The sequence below is a fragment of the Anolis sagrei genome, chromosome 2 (assembly GCF_037176765.1).
Source record: "Anolis sagrei isolate rAnoSag1 chromosome 2, rAnoSag1.mat, whole genome shotgun sequence".
In the NCBI taxonomy this organism is placed as follows: Eukaryota; Metazoa; Chordata; class Lepidosauria; order Squamata; family Dactyloidae; genus Anolis; species Anolis sagrei.
In genome coordinates, this window is record NC_090022.1 from 44898991 (window position 1) to 44918390 (window position 19400).

Genomic DNA, 19400 nt, shown 5'->3' on the forward strand with positions numbered 1-19400 from the left:
CTTTTTACCGTAGCATCCAAAAATGGGGAATGATTAAATAATTGGACATTACTTTCCAATTAGTACCCTTTAGATTCTTCCAAGAAACACTCTCCTTTCTTTTCTTTATTTCTTCTTTTTTTGTGGTGTTACAGGATAATACAGCCACTATTCTGCAATTACCTAAAGTCTAGCATTGAAAAGCAGTTTATCGGTTTTCACCACCACTTCACAGGAAATAGTTTAGAAAAACCTGCAGTGACCCTCTGCATTGCAAATAAATATTGGAGGCCACTTTAAATCATACAGGAAAAAAAGGCATTGTGATTCAAAGCTTTCATGCAAACTGCATAAAAGACCCAGAGATGTGCTGAACACATTAGTACCAGAGCACAAAAGGTGTGTGTGCGTGTGTGTGTGTGGGGGGGGGGGGGGGTGTATCCAAATCAAAATGGAAAGGCATTCTGCCTGGATTGTTCTGTCATGGATACAAATGTTGCTGAGGGTGATTGATTTTTTTTGTATCCAGTCTTTCAAAAGAAAAGAAAACAAGGAAGGAGGCAGGAGGGAAAATGTGAAAAATGCTTTGAAGAAATCTTGAGTTGTCAAACAAGTAATAGCACAAAGAAACATTTCAATTTTTTGTGGATAGACATTAAAAATTTTATGTATATATGTAAACCTCAAAAAATGAAAGTAGTATATATACTACTTTCCCCTGCATAACAGGGGAAAGTAGCCCTGTACTATATGTGCAAAGAATGTGTCCTTGAAGGTTCTCAAATCGTTATCTGCTTCCTTGGAGACTAGGACGCGGAACAATGGCTTCAAACTACAAGAGAGGAGATTCCTTCTGAACATGAGGAAGAACTTCCTGACTGTGAGAGCCGTTCAGCAGTGGAACTCTCTGCCCCGGAGTGTGGTGGAGGCTCCTTCTTTGGAAGCTTTTAAACAGAGGCTGGATGGCCATCTGTCAGGGGTGATTTGAATGCAATATTCCTGCTTCTTGGCAGGAGGTTGGACTGGATGGCCCAACTCTTCCAACTCTTTGATTCTATGATTCTATGATTCTATCCCATGTCTACTGCAGAAAAAAATTACAAAATATATTGAGTTCAATTTGTCTAAAACATAAAGTTCAAGGTGGCAAGATTTCTAATGGTCATGTGTACTACTCATAACATGAGAAAATTCATTCATGTGCTTGAGTCCATGATCATGGCTTCTGATAAAGAATTTTACTTGCAAACTGATGTATAACAGAATCCTTCAGTTAGCACTAGGGATGTTCATGGTGCCATTTTTCAATATGTGATCCAGGAAATTCAGCTGATCCAGCAAACAAATGTCTGGAAACAGAGAGGACGATGGGGCTCAAATTAACTTGGCCAAAGCTGACCACGTGGTGGCTGATAATGGCTTCTTTCAGTTGCACTGTGGCAGCAGCCATGAACGTATGTGGGCTCCCCCCCCCCCTTAATCTGAGCCAATCAGAGCATGGAAGAGGATCACATGTGTTTTTGCCAAGCTGAAAAATATATACCAGAGCAAGCTCCTCCATTTTCTTGGCTTCTTAGAGAGATCATGTGTTACCTAGCTCAATGTTCTATATCTGCCATAGCTTAGGGTTGCTTCCTTTTTTACTCAATTCCAATCTTTTCCTTTGGCAATTTAATTAAATTTCCTTAATTTAATATCTTTCAATCCTTCCTTCTTTACTATTTTGCTTGGACAGATGGGGTGGGTGTGCATCTGAGGGGTTGTGCATTTGGTGTTTAAATATTTTTGAACCTTGTGTGGGTTAGTGAAGGGAGGGGATTGCCTCACTCCCTTGAGTCCCCATGGGGAGAATTCAATCCCTCCCCAGACCTATCTATCTTTCTGCTTGTGTACAGTGTCCCGCACCTTCCTTACCCCCACCCCATTTTATTTTATTTTTTTAAAAAAGCCTTTTCTTTTCATTCACCTATTTACTGACTAATTTATTCCCCTTCTACCCTACCTTCTGGCTTGTGTGTACTCCTGCCCCAGTTCACCTGGCTTTTGAGTGTGTATATACCCTCTGGCTAGTGTGTACTTCTGCACCAGTCTAGCAGCCTTCCTCCTCCCAAACAATTATTTAAAAATAAAGAAAGACTGTTAAAACCCTTGTAAGTAGTTGGTTCACCTCTTTGACTCTCTCTCTCTTTCTCTCTCATTTTTGCTTGTGGCTTCTGCGTGTGTACATGATAAAACTTTGAAATTTTCCTATAAATGGTGGGATGTGTGGATCTTTATGACAGTTGACAGGAATGATGCCCTACTGATGCTCCTATACTGTTGCTGTGGAGAAATCACAAGGGATACCTTTGGGGTATTTTCTATATATAAAGGAGATTTTATTTCTAGAAACTTTAAGAATCTCCTAATAATCAATGGATGACCCAAATTTTCTAAAGCTTGGTGGGCTTCCAGTGGTAAATGTTTGGCCATTTTTGTCCCAATAGCCCTAAAAATGACAGAAAGGGAAGCCTCAGAAGTTCCCCCATTGCTGCCAATGGGCTGGATCTTCCCAAAATGAAAATGGGGCTTCCAGCTGCCAGATCAATAAACAGCCTTTTGCCTTCCCAAATTCGGGCAGCCTGAAAAAAGGGAATGAGGCAAACAAAAATCTAATATCAAAAACAGCATGGGATTTGCCTGAATAGCACAGCCCTAGTTAGTACCTTTTGAAGTCAATCTATTTAAAAAATAGATTCACCAATTTGTTCAAGCTAGTAATTTTTTAGTTTGTGACAATTCTGCTTTTCACATCTCAAAGATGCCATATATACTTGTATGTATACAAGTTAACCTCATGTATAAGTCAAGGGCAGGTGGAAAATTGGCCCAAGTCACTGTGAAAAATTGGCCGAAGTCTTGGTTGACTTTTTGACTAAAATTTCAAGACATACATGAGCATAAAGCAAATTAATTCAATTCTATTGTCAAAGGCTTTCATGGCTGGAATCAATAGGTTCTTGTAGGTTTTTTCGGGCTATAGGGCCATGTTCTAGATGCATTTCTCCTGACGTTTTGCCTGCATCTATGGCAAGCATCCTCAGAGTCTATCGTATACATCTGCAGGAGTCTACTGTATACCATGCAGCTGTGGACAAGTCTACATAGGGACCACCAAACGCAGCGCCCAGACACGCATCAAGGAACATGAAAGGCACTGCAGACTACTTCAACCAGAGAAGTCAGCCATAGCAGAGCACCTGATGAACCAGCCTGGACACAGCATATTATTTGAGAACACAGAAATGCTGGACCACACCAACAACCACCATGTCAGACTACACAGAGAAGCCATTGAAATCCACAAGCATGTGGACAATTTCAACAGAAAGGAAGAGACCATGAAAATGAACAAAATCTAGCTACCATATTAAAAAACTCTAAAATTACAACAGCAAAACAACAGAGAGGAAACAACCAGGCACATCTTAACACCTCTCAGCAAGAGATTTTCCCAGGCTCAGGCAGGCCTTCAAATGCTAATGAAGGTGGTCAGTTGAAACATTCACACCTACCTCTAGCAGAGAAGAGCTCTTTGCCCCACCCCAGCCATTCCACAGATATATAAACCCATTGTCCTATTTCCAACAGACCTCACTACCTCTGAGGATGCTTGCCATAGATGCAGGCGAAACATCAGGAGAAATGCCTCTAGAACATGGCCCTATAGCCCGAAAAAACCCACAAGAACCTAGTAATTCAATTATGTTATTACCACCATCAAACTCATCAACATCTTACCAGAAGGAGATATTCTGTGTCACTGTTCAAACTGTTGTTTCAAAGGAATCTATGTCTAAGGAATCTAAATCAATAAAGACATAGCCAAAGTAAGATGAAGAATACGAGAAGTGTCGTTTGTGTAGTAGAATTTTTATTTAAGAGTTGTTGATGTTTTCAAGCACAGCTGTGAAATGTATTCAATGGGGAGAATCCAGTAGGGAATGTTGGGTCTGTTTCAGATTTTTGTCTAAAATATAAAAGTGAAATCTAAGGTGCTAAAAGCATTATCCAAGATTCACCTCTCTGACCAGCTCCGTTAAAGTCAAGTAATTTTGTTAAGGAATAGTTAGCAAATACAGGTGGATTTAAATTAGTCACACTTAAAGCAAACCCACTGAAATCAATGGACATAAGTTTACCATGCCAATGTGAGATCTAACACCTTGTTAAAATCATTGTCTGAATCTATATTCCCAGTCCAATTGCTTATCCCACACTTAGTAGACCCTTTGAAGCAATTTTATTTACTTACATAAGAATCCACTTACAATATAAGGGGTTGATTTCAATGGATCTGCTCTGTTTGGGACTAGAAAGTGGGACAGGGGTATGATGGCAAACCACAGAATGCAAATAAATGTTCCAGACAAGCCAGAATTACATAAGGACAAATTGATGGAAGAACACTCTTTCCTTTTGTCCAGAACTAGTGCTTCTATGGCTGGCTGGTATGGGAAATAGGAAGAATTCCAAATGCTAGAGTCAATCAGTCCACTGCAGCTGGAATTCAGAAACCACTGAACTCAAGCAAACATTGACTTTCAAATCTACATTATGGACATCAATATGAACATTTGTATTTGACTGACCTCTTCACACAGGACAAAATAGCCCTGTTTTGGCACTTTTGCCTGGGACTTGGACAGGGCTTGCCCCACCCACATTCCTCCTGAAGTGGAGACGAAGCATCACCACGGGGAGGAAAGTGTTTTTTTTGGGTAGCTCCAATGGAGCTACCTGCACTTAATAAATAAGGTGTATTGCATGCTGGGGTTTGGAAGCTGGTTTTCCAGTATTACATGATAGAATGGCTAAGGCGTGCAACAAAAAATCATTGCCAATCCCCTTTCCCCCCTATAGTCCAAGGAATTCCAAAACAATGGAGTCTCTGGGCTCAATGTCTGCATTCTCCTTCCTTGACCTGCCTGCCACTTTGATTCCCATTTCTTCTAATTCCTGCTAATTCACTTTATCCCTATCAAGGCTACTCCTCTCCTGCTCCCATCTCCTGCTATTCTTTCTAAGTTGGCATTTTGCACAATTTATTCTGTGAGCTTTTTGGTCTCAGTGTCTGTGCACCACTTCTTTTTTGACCTGTCTGCCTGCTCAGATTCCATGACTCCTTCTCATCTCCGTTAATTTGCTTCATCCCCACCAAGGCTGCTCCTCTCCTGCCATCTCTTCTTCCACCCCTTCTTCCTTGACCTACCTGCCTGTTCCATTTTTTGAGTGACAGTAGAGAAGCAACCTTGCTGGGAATGAAGCACATTATCAGGAATGAGAATGAATTGGAGGCGGCAGGCAGGTCAAGAAGGAAGTGGAACACAGACTCCAAGTTCAGGGAGCAAGTTGGGCAAAAAGACCCGCCTAGAAAGAGGACTGTAGTTGTCATTTTCACTGCTAATGTGCACAACTTTAGGGCTAATCCATTCCCCTTTTTCCATGTTAATTGTTCAAGTGCTTATACTTTTAGTAGGTGGACAAGGTTCCCTTGAAGAGTCGCACTGCATTCCAACTGTGCAGCTTTTTAGGCTGCACAAAGTTGATAGAGTTGTGCTATTTTGCTGTATCAAGAACCAAATCATCATCACCATCATCCTGAAACTTCCCATGTACTGTTATCACCTCATCATTTTTCCTATGTAGTTGTGAACACTAAATTTTGACCACCATTAGGCATAGTTCAATACCAATTCCATCCCTACAACTTATAGTCTTACATAAAAGTCTTCCTCTTCCATAGTTATAAAAATGAAATTGGGCATATCTTAAACATTTCATTTGTCAATCTTTTTTCTGGAGTGGGAGGTTTTGGAATTTTTTAAAGAAAAACAGGAAAAGGGCTTCTTTTTTCTCAGTGGAGGAAAGGATTTAGTTTTTCAGATTTTTTTTTTACCCCATTCCATCACTTGTGGACTTTTCCCTGTTTAAAATTCAGTCCTTGGGCTGTACCACAATCCTTCCACTGACATATCTTTGACTAGAGCTTCCAGATTATTTTGTGGGCTATTTTGCGTGCATGCCTTTGGTTCTATTCCTTCTCCGGAGTTATCATTATTATCATTGTTATACATTTGCCTTTAGAATTAAAGTTCTTGGATAGGAGGGTTGACTAAGCATATGTTTTGTTTGTATGTTCCCCACCTGGATGACTGTATGAAAAACTCTATGCATATAGCAAAGCAAGGAGAAACAAGGAGATAAAGATATAAAACTGCTGTCTCACATAAATGCATCAGGTTCTAACTAGCACTCTTTTGATTTACTCAAATTTTTAAAAAGTCTGTATGAAGTTATATTCCCAGACTTTTCAGAGAAATGTTGACAGCGTAGATGCTGATGCTATCTGAGGAGCCATAAATTGCTGTGCTGCCGTGTGTACATCCTTAGTATTGGCAGGCACCTTGTTGTTGTTATAAGTTCTAATAGTATTTCGGTTCCCTACCAGACTTGCCAAAAGCCATTTTGTTCTGTATTTTAAGTGTCTGTTTACTCAGTTGTTACAAATTGCCTATGGGACAGGAACTGCCTGTCACTTCCAGAGCAATTAGTATGTGAAGCCTTATCAGAAGAAATCTGTCAAGTTTGAACAGACACAAATAGCACATAAGCATCTCTGAGGAAATCAAAATGAGTATTTTACAGTATATACTTACTGCTGCTATTACTGCATTCAGGCATACTTTAGCCTACACATTCTGGGTTTCTCTTGATACACTGAATAATATAAACACCTATAATTTAGGGTATATTTTTGCATGATGCCTGATATGCAAAAGAACAAATACCTATAATTTGAAGTAAACATATTAGCCAGTGTCTAAGCTAATACCTATATAAATTATTTTAAAAATATTAAATGTAAATTAGATTAGACTTTTAAGAATATTCAGCTTATGTCATATAAATGAACATGATTGACTATTTGACTGTTTCTTCATATAATTTCAAATCCTTCTGGGTTGTTTCACTGGGATGAGTCTGGGAGGCACTGTTTTACAGTGGCTCCAGTCCTTCCTGGAGGGCCGTACCCAAGAGTTGGTGCTGGGGGGGGGGGGAGTTCCTCATGGTTCTGTTTGTCCCCCATATACTTGAAACCGCTTGGAGAGGTCATCTAGAGTTTTGGGATTTGGTGCCACCTATATGCAGATGACGCCCAACTCCATTACTCCTTTCCACCAGATGCCAAGGGAGCTGTCCTGACCCTAAATCAGAGCCTGTCATCAGTAATGGACGAATAAGGGCAAACAAATTGAAACTTAATCCAAACAAGACAGAGGTACTCCTGGTCAGGTGGAAGGCAGGCCAGGAAATAGCCTGTGCTGGATGGGGTCACACTCCATCCACGGGTTCACAGTCTGAGGGCCCTCCTGGACTCAGCACTGAACCTGGAGGTCCAGGTATCTGGGGTGACCAGGAGAGCCCTTACACAATAAAAATTTGTGTGCTAACTGCACCTGTTCTTTGAGAAACCAGATCTGGCCACAGTGGTACATGCCTTAGTTACATCCCATCTGGATTACTGTAACACAACCTATGTTGGGCTGCCTCTGAAGGGTGGTAGAAACTTCAGCTGGTCTAAAGAGCTGCAGCAAGGTTGCTAACTGGAGCTGGCTGCAGGACCCCCCACCCCCCACCCCTGTTGCTGCACCTCCACTGCCTGCCAGTCTGTTTCCAGGCACAATGGTTCCTGGAATGGTTCAGGTCCAGGCTATTTGGCTGACTGCATCCCCTTGTACGAACCTCCCCAGACCCTGAGATCTTCAGGAAATGCCTATCCCTCAGTCTCACCTCCATCTCAAGCTTGGTTGGTGGGAACAAGGGGAGGGAGCTTTCCTTCTTGGTAGCTGCCCCTTAACTCTGGAACTCCTTGCCCAGGGAAGCCAGAATGCCCCACTTCTGTGCTGTCCTTCCAGCACTAGGCTAAAACATTTTTTATTCAAACAGGCATTTAAATAAAAAGGTTTTAAAGATCATGTCAGGGGCTGCTGTGGTACTATATGCTTTTATGGATTAAACCTGAATTGATTTCAGTAAGGCCTTCGACAAGGTCCCCCGTGACCTTCTGGCAAGGAAGCTAGTCCAGTATGGGCTAGGCAAAGCTACGGTGAGGTGGATCTGTAATTGGTTAAATGGACAAACCCAGAGGGTGTTCACCAATGCTTCCTCTTCATCCTGGAAAGAAGTGATGAGCAGAATGCCGCAGGGTTCTGTCCTGGGACCGGTCCTGTTCAACATCTTTATTAATGACTTAGATGAAGGATTAGAAGGCAGGATCATCAAGTTTGCCAACTTGGGAGGGATAGCCAATACTCCAGAGGACAGGAGCAGGATTCAAAACAATCTTGACAGATTAGAGAGGTGGGCCAAAACTAACAAAATGAAGTTGAACAGTGACAAATGAAAAATACTCCACTTTGGCAGGAAAAACAAAATGCAAAAATACAGAATGGGGGACATCTGGCTCGAGAGCAGTACATGTGAAAAAGATCTTGGAGTCCTCGTGGACAACAAGTTAAACATGAGCCAACAATGTGATGTGGCGGCAAAAAAAAAGCCAATGGGATTTTGGCCTGCATCAATAGGAGCATGGTGTCTAGATCTAGGGAAGTCATGCTACCCCTCTATTCTGCTTTGGTTAGACCACATCTGGAATATTGTGTCCAGTTCTGGGCACCACAATTCAAGAGAGATATTGACAAGCTGGAATGTGTCCAGAGGAGGGCGACTAAAATGATCAAGGGTCTGGAGAACAAGCCCTATGAGGAGCGGCTTAAGGAGCTGGGCATGTTTAGCCTGAAGAAGAGAAGGCTGAGAGGGGATATGATAGCCATGTATAAATATGTGAGAGGAAGCCACAGGGAGGAGGGAGCAAGCTTGTTTTCTGCTTCCTTGGAGACTAGGACGCGGAACAATGGCTTCAAACTACAAGAGAGGAGATTCCATCTGAACATGAGGAAGAACTTCCTGACTGTGAGAGCCGTTCAGCAGTGGAACTCTCTGCCCCAGAGTGTGGTGGAGGCTCCTTCTTTGGAAGCTTTTAAGCAGAGGCTGGATGGCCATCTCTCAGGGGTGATTTGAATGCAATATTCCTGCTTCTTGGCAGGGGGTTGGACTGGATGGCCCTTGAGGTCTCTTCCAACTCTTTGATTCTATGATTCTATGTTTTTAATATTAATGATTTGTAATACTGTTTTAATATTTGTATATATTAAGTTGTATTGTAATGCTTTTGATTGTGAGACGCTTTGAGTCTCTGTATGAAGAGAAAAAGCGGGATGGTAATAATAATAATAATAATAATAATAATAATAATAATAATAATAGTTTGAAGATACTACTTGGTGCTTTGATGCTTTCATGGACACAATAATTCTAAAATCACTATTTATATATAATTTTCTTTTAAAAGTGAATTTGATTTCAAAACATACACACATGAGAATATTATCATACATTAATTCATATCACAAGTACACTTGTTACGTAAAATCTCAAATGACTGCATCAGTCACCTTAAACCGACTCACCATAAATAGCAGATCTTGCGTTACTATCCCTTTGGAGGCAATAAAAGAAAACTGTGGGCTGTGGTGGCATATTGTGTGTGGTGAACCTGTGAATATAGTTATGCAGTATCTCTTTTCACTGGAACTGGCCCCAGATTTTTTTTTCTGTGTGGGGCAAAGAACCAAGTTGTGCCTCAACCCACATGTGGAAGTTGATTGAACTGAAAGTTGCATCTTCCTTCAATACTGATGCTAGAGTAGCATTTGTAAACCGTGTTGAGTCGCCTGTTGGGCTGAGAAACTGCGGTATACAAGTAAAGTAAATAAAATAAATAAATAAATAATAGCATTTCGTATCACAGCTGAGGATGCCAAACCAGTTTAGGGGATCAGGACAGGATATATGATACATACAGAGTCCTGTTTTCGAAGGAACAGGGGGAAGAAGAAGGAGCAGGAGAGGAGGAGGAAGAAGAGGAAGAGGAAGAAGGGGAAAGGAGGAAGAAGAGGGTGGATGAATGCACCATTTTTGTTGTTGTTGCCTAACAGGTCTCTGAGTTGAGATTCTTGTTTTCTGTGGGATCTGTGGAGAATAACTGAAAGCTTTACTTCAAAAAACAAAACAAAACAAAATCCTCTAAGCACACAAAAGTAGGAAAGGCTGCCTACTGTTGCCAGCATTTATAGGAAACAAGTTAATTGTTTGGCAAGTGTAAATTAAAACAAAAACGAATGCTAATTACTTGCAGAAAAAAATAAGCCTGCTGAGAAGTGCTACCTTGTTTACTAGGAGTATCCTCTTGACATCAGCATGGGGTTGCTTGTAATTAGATGCACATGTGTAAATACAATGATTAGATAGTCCCACATAAACATAATTATCATATCTTCCTAAAAGTCTATGAAGATGGTCTCCAGCCCTGTGGGGGGTTTGTTATGATAAAAGCCCGACAATCTGCATGCCTTCATTCTTTGTTGGTAAACAATGAACAACCGAACATGATGAAGTCCACACAAGCCCTAGTGAAATGAATAGTAGTTATGTAACAAATCTGCTTGGTGGACTGAGACCAGTGTATTTTTAAGCATCGCAGTGGCTGAGGTCAATTACAGTTATTACTCATTAGAGAGTATTAAAATAACAATATACCTTTTTTTTCTTTGTAATTAGCTTCCTTCCAATGAAATGGTAACATCTTGTGGTTCTTTAATTTCCTGATCATTTCCAGGATGTTTGGAATATTAATCTTATGAGATGATACAGTGAGATGATAGTGAAATAATCAAGCACTAGACTTTGCTTGTAAAACCTATTCCAGCTGCCCCTTTTTGGATAATTTCCAAAGATAAGTTACAAATTTGGGAATATTATCTAATCAGTCATAATGCAGATGATGGCTGCTTCATTTTTTCTTAACACTCCTGGGTCTATCAAACTACATCTGCTGGCAACGTGAAACAAATATGTTCCCCTAAGATCGGTCATTATTGTACTGTCAAGATATGCTTCTTTCAGTACTTAATCTCCTCTTTATTATGAGCCAATGAGACATGGAGAATAATCAAATGGCACCTGAAAACATTATTAACAACACGTTTTGTTGCTGAATTTTACAGGTTTCCAAAAATTAAACAAATATCCTTATACAAACTATTCTAATTTCTCTGATATAGACCTGAATCCTATCCTAACCAGGATAACTCTACTGAATAAATTGGATTTACAAAAATATGGAATCCACATTAAACAAATGATTCAAAGTATCCACTCTGCTTGGGACCAGAAATGAATCCCCATTTAGCCCACCTCCTGAAGATAGGGCTGCCATGTGAATGTTTGCAAGGCAACCCCATCTCCTGGAGCCAGGCCCAGCACAGGTAGTGATGATTCACCTCCCCTGTCCAGTTAATGGAGATGTAGCTACCATGTGGATGTCCATAGAACAGCCCCATCTTCAGGAGCTGGGCACAGCATGGGTGGTGACTCCTTACTTCCCTCACTTCATGAGGTCAGGGCTGCCATGTGAATATGGAGATATAGGTTCGTGAATAAACTACAAATGTAAGGCCCATGAATGTGGAGGTCTGACTATTTATTTTTCAAATACCAATATTAATTGGATTCTAGACAGACTCAGAGCTAATTCACAGAATCAAGGATCTTATGGCAAACATTAAGCTGTTTAACATTAAACATTAACCCCCCTGTTGTGCCAACTCCACTGGCTACCGATCTGCTACCGGGCTGAATTCAAAGTGCTGGCGTTGGCCTTTAAAGCCCTAAACGGTTCGGGCCCAAGCTACCTATCCGACCGCATCTCTGCCTATGAACCCACCAGGACTTTGAGATCTTCCAGGGAGACCCTGCTCTCGATCCCGCCAGCTTCTCAAGCTCGGCTGACGGGGACGAGAGATAGGGCCTTCTCGGTGGTGGCTCCTCGGCTGTGGAACGCCCTTTCTACGGACATTAGACTAGCACCATCTCTAATGGTATTCCGCAAAAAAGTGAAGACCTGCCTGTTTGAGCAGGCGTTCCAATAATTAGTGCAATGATTGGTTAATGAACACTGGAATGGAACAATGGATAACGAATCTGGAACATGTTTTTGATGAAGAGACGACAGTGAATGGGTATTGTAGTAACTGTTTATTAATTGTGTAATGTGTTAGGTTGTTAACTGTTTCTATACTGTAGCACTGAATTTTTGCTGTTCGTATTTGTTGTGAACCGCTGTGAGTCGCCTTCGGGCTGAGAACAGGGGTATATAAGTAAGGTAAATAAATAAATAAATTTACCATGCTATTCATTTGAACTAGCATAGGTGCACTAGACATTTGGCAAAGATATGTAAACAACAGTCTCCACATTTGACAAACCATTAATTTAACTCTTTTAAGTAGCTATTTCATTTCTGAAAGTGCATACACTATAGATACACTGATGTCATTGTGTGCCTTTGTTTTTGACTTAGGGTGAACCTATCATGGAATTTTCTTGGCAAGATTTATTTAGAGGTGATTAGTCACTGCCCCACCTGAGACTGAGAGACTGAGATTGAGAGATTGCCCAAGGTCACTCAGTGAGTTTCCATGGATGAGAAGAAATTCCAACCCTGGTATTCAGTGTACTGGTTCAATGCTCAATGTCTAGGACCCTAAGATCTTCTAGGGAGGAGGCCCTGCTCTTGGTCCTGTCTTCACCACAGACTCGGTTGGTGGGAACGAGGGACAGGGCCTTCTCAGTGGTGGCCCCTCGGCTATGGAACACTCTCCCTAGGGATATTAGATCGGCCCCCACCCTCCTAACATTTTGAAAAAGTTAAAACTTGGCTTTTTGAGCAAGCTTTCCCAAATGCAGTGTAGCAGACAAACTCTGATCTTCTGAATGATTGAAATGTGCGATTGGGTAATGATTTTAGTAATGAGACGCGCTGGATATTTTAATTGGTTTTATTTTATTTTATCAAATGTTATTTATGATAAATGTTTTAATTGTTCTGTGATTTGTAGGCATCAAATTGTGCCATTTGTAAACCACCCTGAGTCACCTTTGGGCTGAGAAAGGCGGTATATAAATATGGCTAATAAATAAATAAATAAATAAACATAACATATTTAAAGTTAAATCGTATTTCTGTTGCATTTTACAAAAAATAAAGGATATCAGTAACAATGCATTTTCTTTATTTTATAATCTCATTTTCTCTTATACAATGAGAAAATGGAAATTGTTTTATTGGATGAATCAACCAATATGAATAACACGTTTCTTTTTATTTTCAGAACTAATCTATGCCTGGATCTTTAATGAATACCCATCATTTGTGCACCAAGATAATCGCCGCTTTGTTTCTCAAGAGACCGGAAATTTATACATAGCTAAAGTGGAGAAATCTGATGTGGGGAATTACACATGTGTGGTGACAAATAGTATAACCAACAACAGAGTGCTGGGACCTACAACACCTTTAATCCTGAGAAATGATGGTATGGGTTTTCTTAAATTTTAAGCTATAGCAACACAAATTATGACTTCTAGAATAGCTATAATGATTTTAATAGTTGTATGATATTTATATGGTTTATCTGTATTGTATGTATATGATGCAATTTTTGGATGTATAGGATTGTATTTTTTATTTGATTGTATATGCGGCATTGAATGCTGCCATGTTGGAAGCCGTTCTGAGTCCCCCTTGGGGTGCGAAAGAGCAAGATATAAATATAGTAAATAAAGAAATATATTGTTGAAGGCTTTCATGGCTGGAATCACTAGGTTCTTGTAGGATTTTTCAGGCTATTGGGCCATGTTCTAGAGGCATTTCTCCTGATGTTTTGCCTGCATCTATGGCAAGCATCCTCAGAGGTAGTGAGGTCTGTTGGAAATAGGAAAATGGGTTTATATATCTGTGGAATGACTGGGGTGGGGCAAAGAGCTCTCTGCTGAAGCTAGAAATACTAAAGAAATAAAGAAATACTTACATTGACCTGTGGATAAGATGACCCAGGTATTTTGAGTTGATTTTTTGATTAAAGTATTTAGACTTATACATGAAAATAGAAGGTGTTGTGACTTTGTGCTGTTGCAGGTGGAGGTTTGACACACTTTCTTCTGAAGCATCACTGAGAATCTCAGAGTTATTGTTTCATAGAAAGGAACAGTGGGACTAATATTTCATAGCACTCTTGAAGCAATATTGAAATATTGTGATTGACTGTAGTGGGGACTATAAAGTGCATTACCATGAGCTCTTCTGTAAAGAATTCCTGTTTTGCACTCACTTTACTATATTTACAATTGCTTTCCTGAACTCATTCTTGCAATTGTTCTTGAAATGCACTTTAAGTGCATTTTACTTTTTTATTAGATATGCTGGAAAACTTTGCTGAGTTCAGCAGGAAAGTTCAAGCAACATTCATTTCATCACAAGATGATCGGATTTCTCTGGGACTGAAGTGTTAGTACAATTGAAGATATGTTAAATGTGGGTTTTAAAATGAGATGTCACAGAATAACCTGAGACCTCTTTTTATAATCACCAGCTACCAGATTTTTCTCTTCTATGATGTTCATGCTTAAATGTGCTTCACAGGAGCGTTCACTCGGTTTAGTTTGGTCAGAAGCCAAGTGTCTTCACACCTTTCAGGAATACAAAGAACAAAAAGCCAAATAATAGAAGCGATAAAATGTGTATATACTAGCCTGCTGACAGCTACATCTGGATTACCTCTATTTAAATTGAGTATGGCATGTCCAGTACATCTCAATATATATGACAGATGATTTTCATTAAAGCATTTCATCATTAAATTAGTAGACTAAGAGGCAAATTCATCAATGTTTAATGTCCCAATTACATGAATAAGTGTAACACAGAGAAAGTTCATGATGTTCTTCTCCCACTAAATGTAAAATATACAAAACTGTGCAATTCATCACTTTGATGTTACACGTGCTGCCTAGAACTACTTCCCTCTTTTAATTATGATAAGTATATGAAGGAAAATTAGTGCTAAAAAGATCTGGATATTTATTGACCAAAATTTGCCATCTGTGCTGAGAGGAGGGAGATTATTGACCCATTCCCATCTGTGTCTTCCATCCACAAAGCAATATTTGCATAATGATTCAGAATTCTGTGTCGTACTACATAAGTAAAAGTTAACAAAGTAGATGTGGCCCAGGACTTCACTTATTTAGCAGAAACTTTGATACCACAGATAGACATAACATAAGAATGGAGATAGGTCCCTACACCCCCCCCCCCAAAAAATAAGCATTCCATGTGTTTCAGTAAAAGGCTTCTTTTTGTAAAACTAATAATGTGTCAAATAAAACAACCATGCCTTTAATTAGTGAACAAAAACTTGCATTTTCTAAATACCACTTGAAAGCTTATTTCAAATGAATCCCAAGCATATTTTTTTCTTTTAACAACCTTCACTTTGCTTGATGACTTATGGGTCTATACTTTGTTAAGATGCAAGGGTAGCTGGGAAGACTGGCTAACCTGCTTTCCCCTTTTCCTTCTGTTTTGTTCTTCACTCATGCTCAGTAAGCAATTTTGGAAATAGGTGGTTTTCTCACAGACATGATTATAGAGTAGGCCTGCACAACCTGTCGTCCTCCAGATGTTTGGGCCCCCCAACTCTTAGAAGCCTTAGTCAGCTTGTTCAATGGCCAGGAATTCTGAGAACTGAAGTCCAAAACACCTGGAGAACTGCAGGTTCCGCAGGCTTGCTATAGAGGATAGAATTATCTATGCTAGCATAAAACTCCTTTCTTTCCCATGTTGGATATTTTTGAGTCATTTGTTGAAAGCTGAAAGTCTGTCTTTATCCAGCCCTTCTTCACCAGCCAGTGCGGAAAAAGTAATTCCAGCTGGATAGAAGAAAAGACAGGAGAGGAGTCCCATAAAGAGATTTTGTAAAAGCAGGCTTCTTTTAGGAGATATTGATAATTGATCTATATTGCCTTGCCTTGTTATCCGATGAATAAGGGCAACACTACACATTCTGTTATATCACATTTCCATGTGTATTTCAAAGTTACCAGTGAGTAAAGGTCTCCATCAAGGTGATGGTTTTTAAATCTGCCTTAGAGTGTAGAATGCAAATCCTCCTCACCTCCTACTATATGCTGTTTGGCATTAATGGAAAGTTGCCATTCATCCCAGTGCCCTATTGCATTTTGGGAAATTTCCATTGGCATTACAGCATTGCACAAAAGGGCAGGCTTTTCCCTGTCCCACACTGTATAGTCTGGTTTTGCTTCTTGATCTGCTTTTCTGTTCTTTAGCTATTATTTCTAATAATGGGTGTGGTGGGGTGGAAATAGAACAGGCATAGAAAGAACTGCCCATTTAACATAACATACATGCAGAGCTTGGAAACCGATTCCTTTGGATTCTGGCTCCCTGATCCCCAAACCAACATGCCTATTCCCATTTAAGATATCGACCATATTAGTATGCTGTTTTGCTTGTTATTGTCTAGAAATGTACAATTTCCAATCTCTGTGGTCTCTAACCTAGACACAACAGGGATTAATGAACCGAACCACATCCTAGCAACACAAGAGTGTGCGAGTATTTAGGAAAACGTAGACGTTTCCATCACAGAAAATGGCAGTAGGTTGGCTGTTAGAGAAAGTGGTGGAAAGGGCATTTTAAAATGACAATATCTTAAGTCAGTCACAAAGCTATGCCATACATCTTTACCAGGTTCAGTTTAGTGGGACTTAACTGTCATGAAATTGCTGTTACATCTTTAAAAGCCTGTCCCCTCTCCTCCTCCTTTTTCTCTTAGCTGCCGTGCAAAACCAGTCATCTATAAATACCTTGTGTCCCACAACTGACTGTTCCATTATGCTTTTAATTCTGCACCTTGGCCTGCCTCTCAAGGCTACTAAAATGTAAAACTTTAGATGTCACTTTAGTGCTTCTGGGAAGCAATATTTCAATCTCTAGTTGCCTTAAATTGGACTGTTTCCTTCTATTGCATGGCACAATCAGAAAGTGCTCCTTCACCCATTAGCCGGGCATTTTCAATACCAGCTAGCATTTTCTCCACAGGGAACTAAAATATATCAAAAATGGGGGCAGCCAAGCAATGATAAGAGTAGACTTTTTTGTTTAGACAGTTCCATGGATCAATATTAAACCCGTTTGTGGTTTCCCTGCAGAGACGGTATTTATTTCATTGTGACAAGAAGAGGATAAAAGGCAACCTATGTAGTATAAAATCTTTAAAAATAGACTTTGCTCATACCTTCTATAGTAAGACTTGCTTTCATGTTTGGACTTGTTTTCTACCATTTGTCCTTAGTATACTTGCAGGCAGTCTTCGATTTGCCCATAAGTTCCTGGAGTAATCAGTGTTCAAAGGAGTAGTAACAGCAGCAGAGGGAAGTCGTGGCTTTAAAAACATCTTGTATCTGGTAATCTCTATCCTTGTTACTTTTCACTGCACACGACAACTTGTTGACCACATCTCTACTTTGATTTTTTGTGTGTTTCCACTCATGATTTGGAGACACAGGCTGTTAGGTTTCCATCCATGCTGAGAAAGGAAGAACCTAAGCTGTAGCTCATCCTTTTGCTCTAGGCTCATCTTTTGAAAGGCAGTCCCTTGCAACGGCATCATTTTGTCACAAGTCCCACAGACTTTTCATCTGGCAAACGATGTGAGCCCCTCACAAACACACACAGACACACCTACATACGTACATATGATTTGCATCTTATCTTGGGACTCAACAGGGCTAATACTAAAAAGAACAAAACTAGTATGAGTCAAAATATAGCACAGATGAATGAAAGCTACTTTTAAAGCAGTTAAAAACACATCAGCTGAAATGGGAAAGGATAGAAGTAAAACAAAAGACAGCAGGAGCATGGATTAAAAGTCCCTGTCCCTCAGCAACCCAGACAAAGTGCCAAGGGCTTGCCTGAATGAAAAGGTCTTTGCCTGCCTGCAGAAGAACAAAAGCAGAAAGCTGTATAGCCTTCATCGATATGTCTGGAACATAAAAATCTAGCTGTAGCCCATGTAAAAACATCCCCACTCGCTGTTCTTATTCATTCATTCATTCATTCATTCATCCATTCAAACATTTATTATATCATTCATTATATCCAAAGATCTCAGAATAGTGTACTGTGTATCTATTTAAAATAATAAATAACAATAAGTAAAAAGTTGAGTATCCCTTATCTGAAATACCTGGGACCAGAACTATTCTGTTTCAGATTTTGCAATACCATACACATGCATAATGACATATATTGGAGATGGGAACCAAATCAATACCCCAAATTCATTCATATTTCATATGTATCTTATATGCATAGCCTGACAATACTTTTATACATAATATTTCTATTAAACTTGTGCATGATCCAAAGTTTGTGTATATTGACTTATTACAAAGCAAAATTGTTCACTATCTAACTGTGTGGACAGTTTTGGATTCTGGCATATCTTGTATTTAGGAATTCCAAATAAGGGGTGCTTGGCTTCACAGTGAATGAAGTGACAGCACCCCCCCCCCCCATGACCAGAATCGAGCGTGACACCCAGCTCCAAAGTTGGAAATGCCAAAATACCTCTGTCTCTCTGTATGTCTTGTATGTCTTAAAAACAGCATTGAATGTTTGCCATGTATGTGTACATTGTGATCCACCCTGAGTCCCGTTTGGGGTAAAAAAGATGCTGTAAATAAATAAATAAATATTAAATAATTTGAATCTCAATCAAGAGAGAAAAGTGGAATGTTATTATGAATAACTTAAGACCAAACAATTTAAAATAAAACAGGCTGTGGCACATGTACAGTAGATAAAATCAATTAGGGCTACAGTGGCTTAAATATGTACAAAGCCTGGCTTTGACATGGCAATGTCATGACGCACAGGTCCCAGCTGGGTCTCAAGGAGGCTATTCCATAGCCAAGGTATTACGTCCAAGAAGGCCCTCTCCCATCTTCTCCAGGGCTGGGACACATAGGAGAGACTTTCCACCAGACTTGGGGACAAGTGAAAATAGCAACAACCACTCCCTCAAGCATTATGGGTTTTACTTTAAAAAAAAAAAAAAAAGCGGAGTTATGTTTGACAGAACCAAACCAGTTTGGGTGATTTCTTTCACTTGATTGCCATTTTTGTGTGTATAATCCTGGCAGTTGACGATAAGGTGTTTTTGTGTAATCTGAGCTGGATCCCAGTGAAAAGGCTATCATTTCACAACTTTTAAAAGTTGTGGATGAGGACAAAAATGCCCTTCTTTGCTTTTCTAGCATGCAGCTACAAAAAGAAAAGAAAAGAAAGAAGGGAAGGAAGGCAATCTAACAAGCTTTGCCAACTTGTATTG

The 19400-nt window shown here is 39.8% G+C and overlaps 1 protein-coding gene across 10 annotated transcripts in view; it reads left to right on the forward strand.

The window, feature by feature from the left end:
* Nucleotides 1–19400, forward strand: part of LOC132769389 (contactin-4) — a 643374-nt gene that overhangs the window by 480099 nt on the left and 143875 nt on the right. For all 10 annotated transcript variants that reach the window (XM_060766321.2, XM_060766322.2, XM_060766323.2 and 7 more), the window contains one exon: nt 13314–13517. In XM_060766321.2, coding sequence (XP_060622304.2) covers nt 13314–13517 — 204 coding nt within the window. The remainder of the gene's footprint in view (nt 1–13313; nt 13518–19400) is intronic.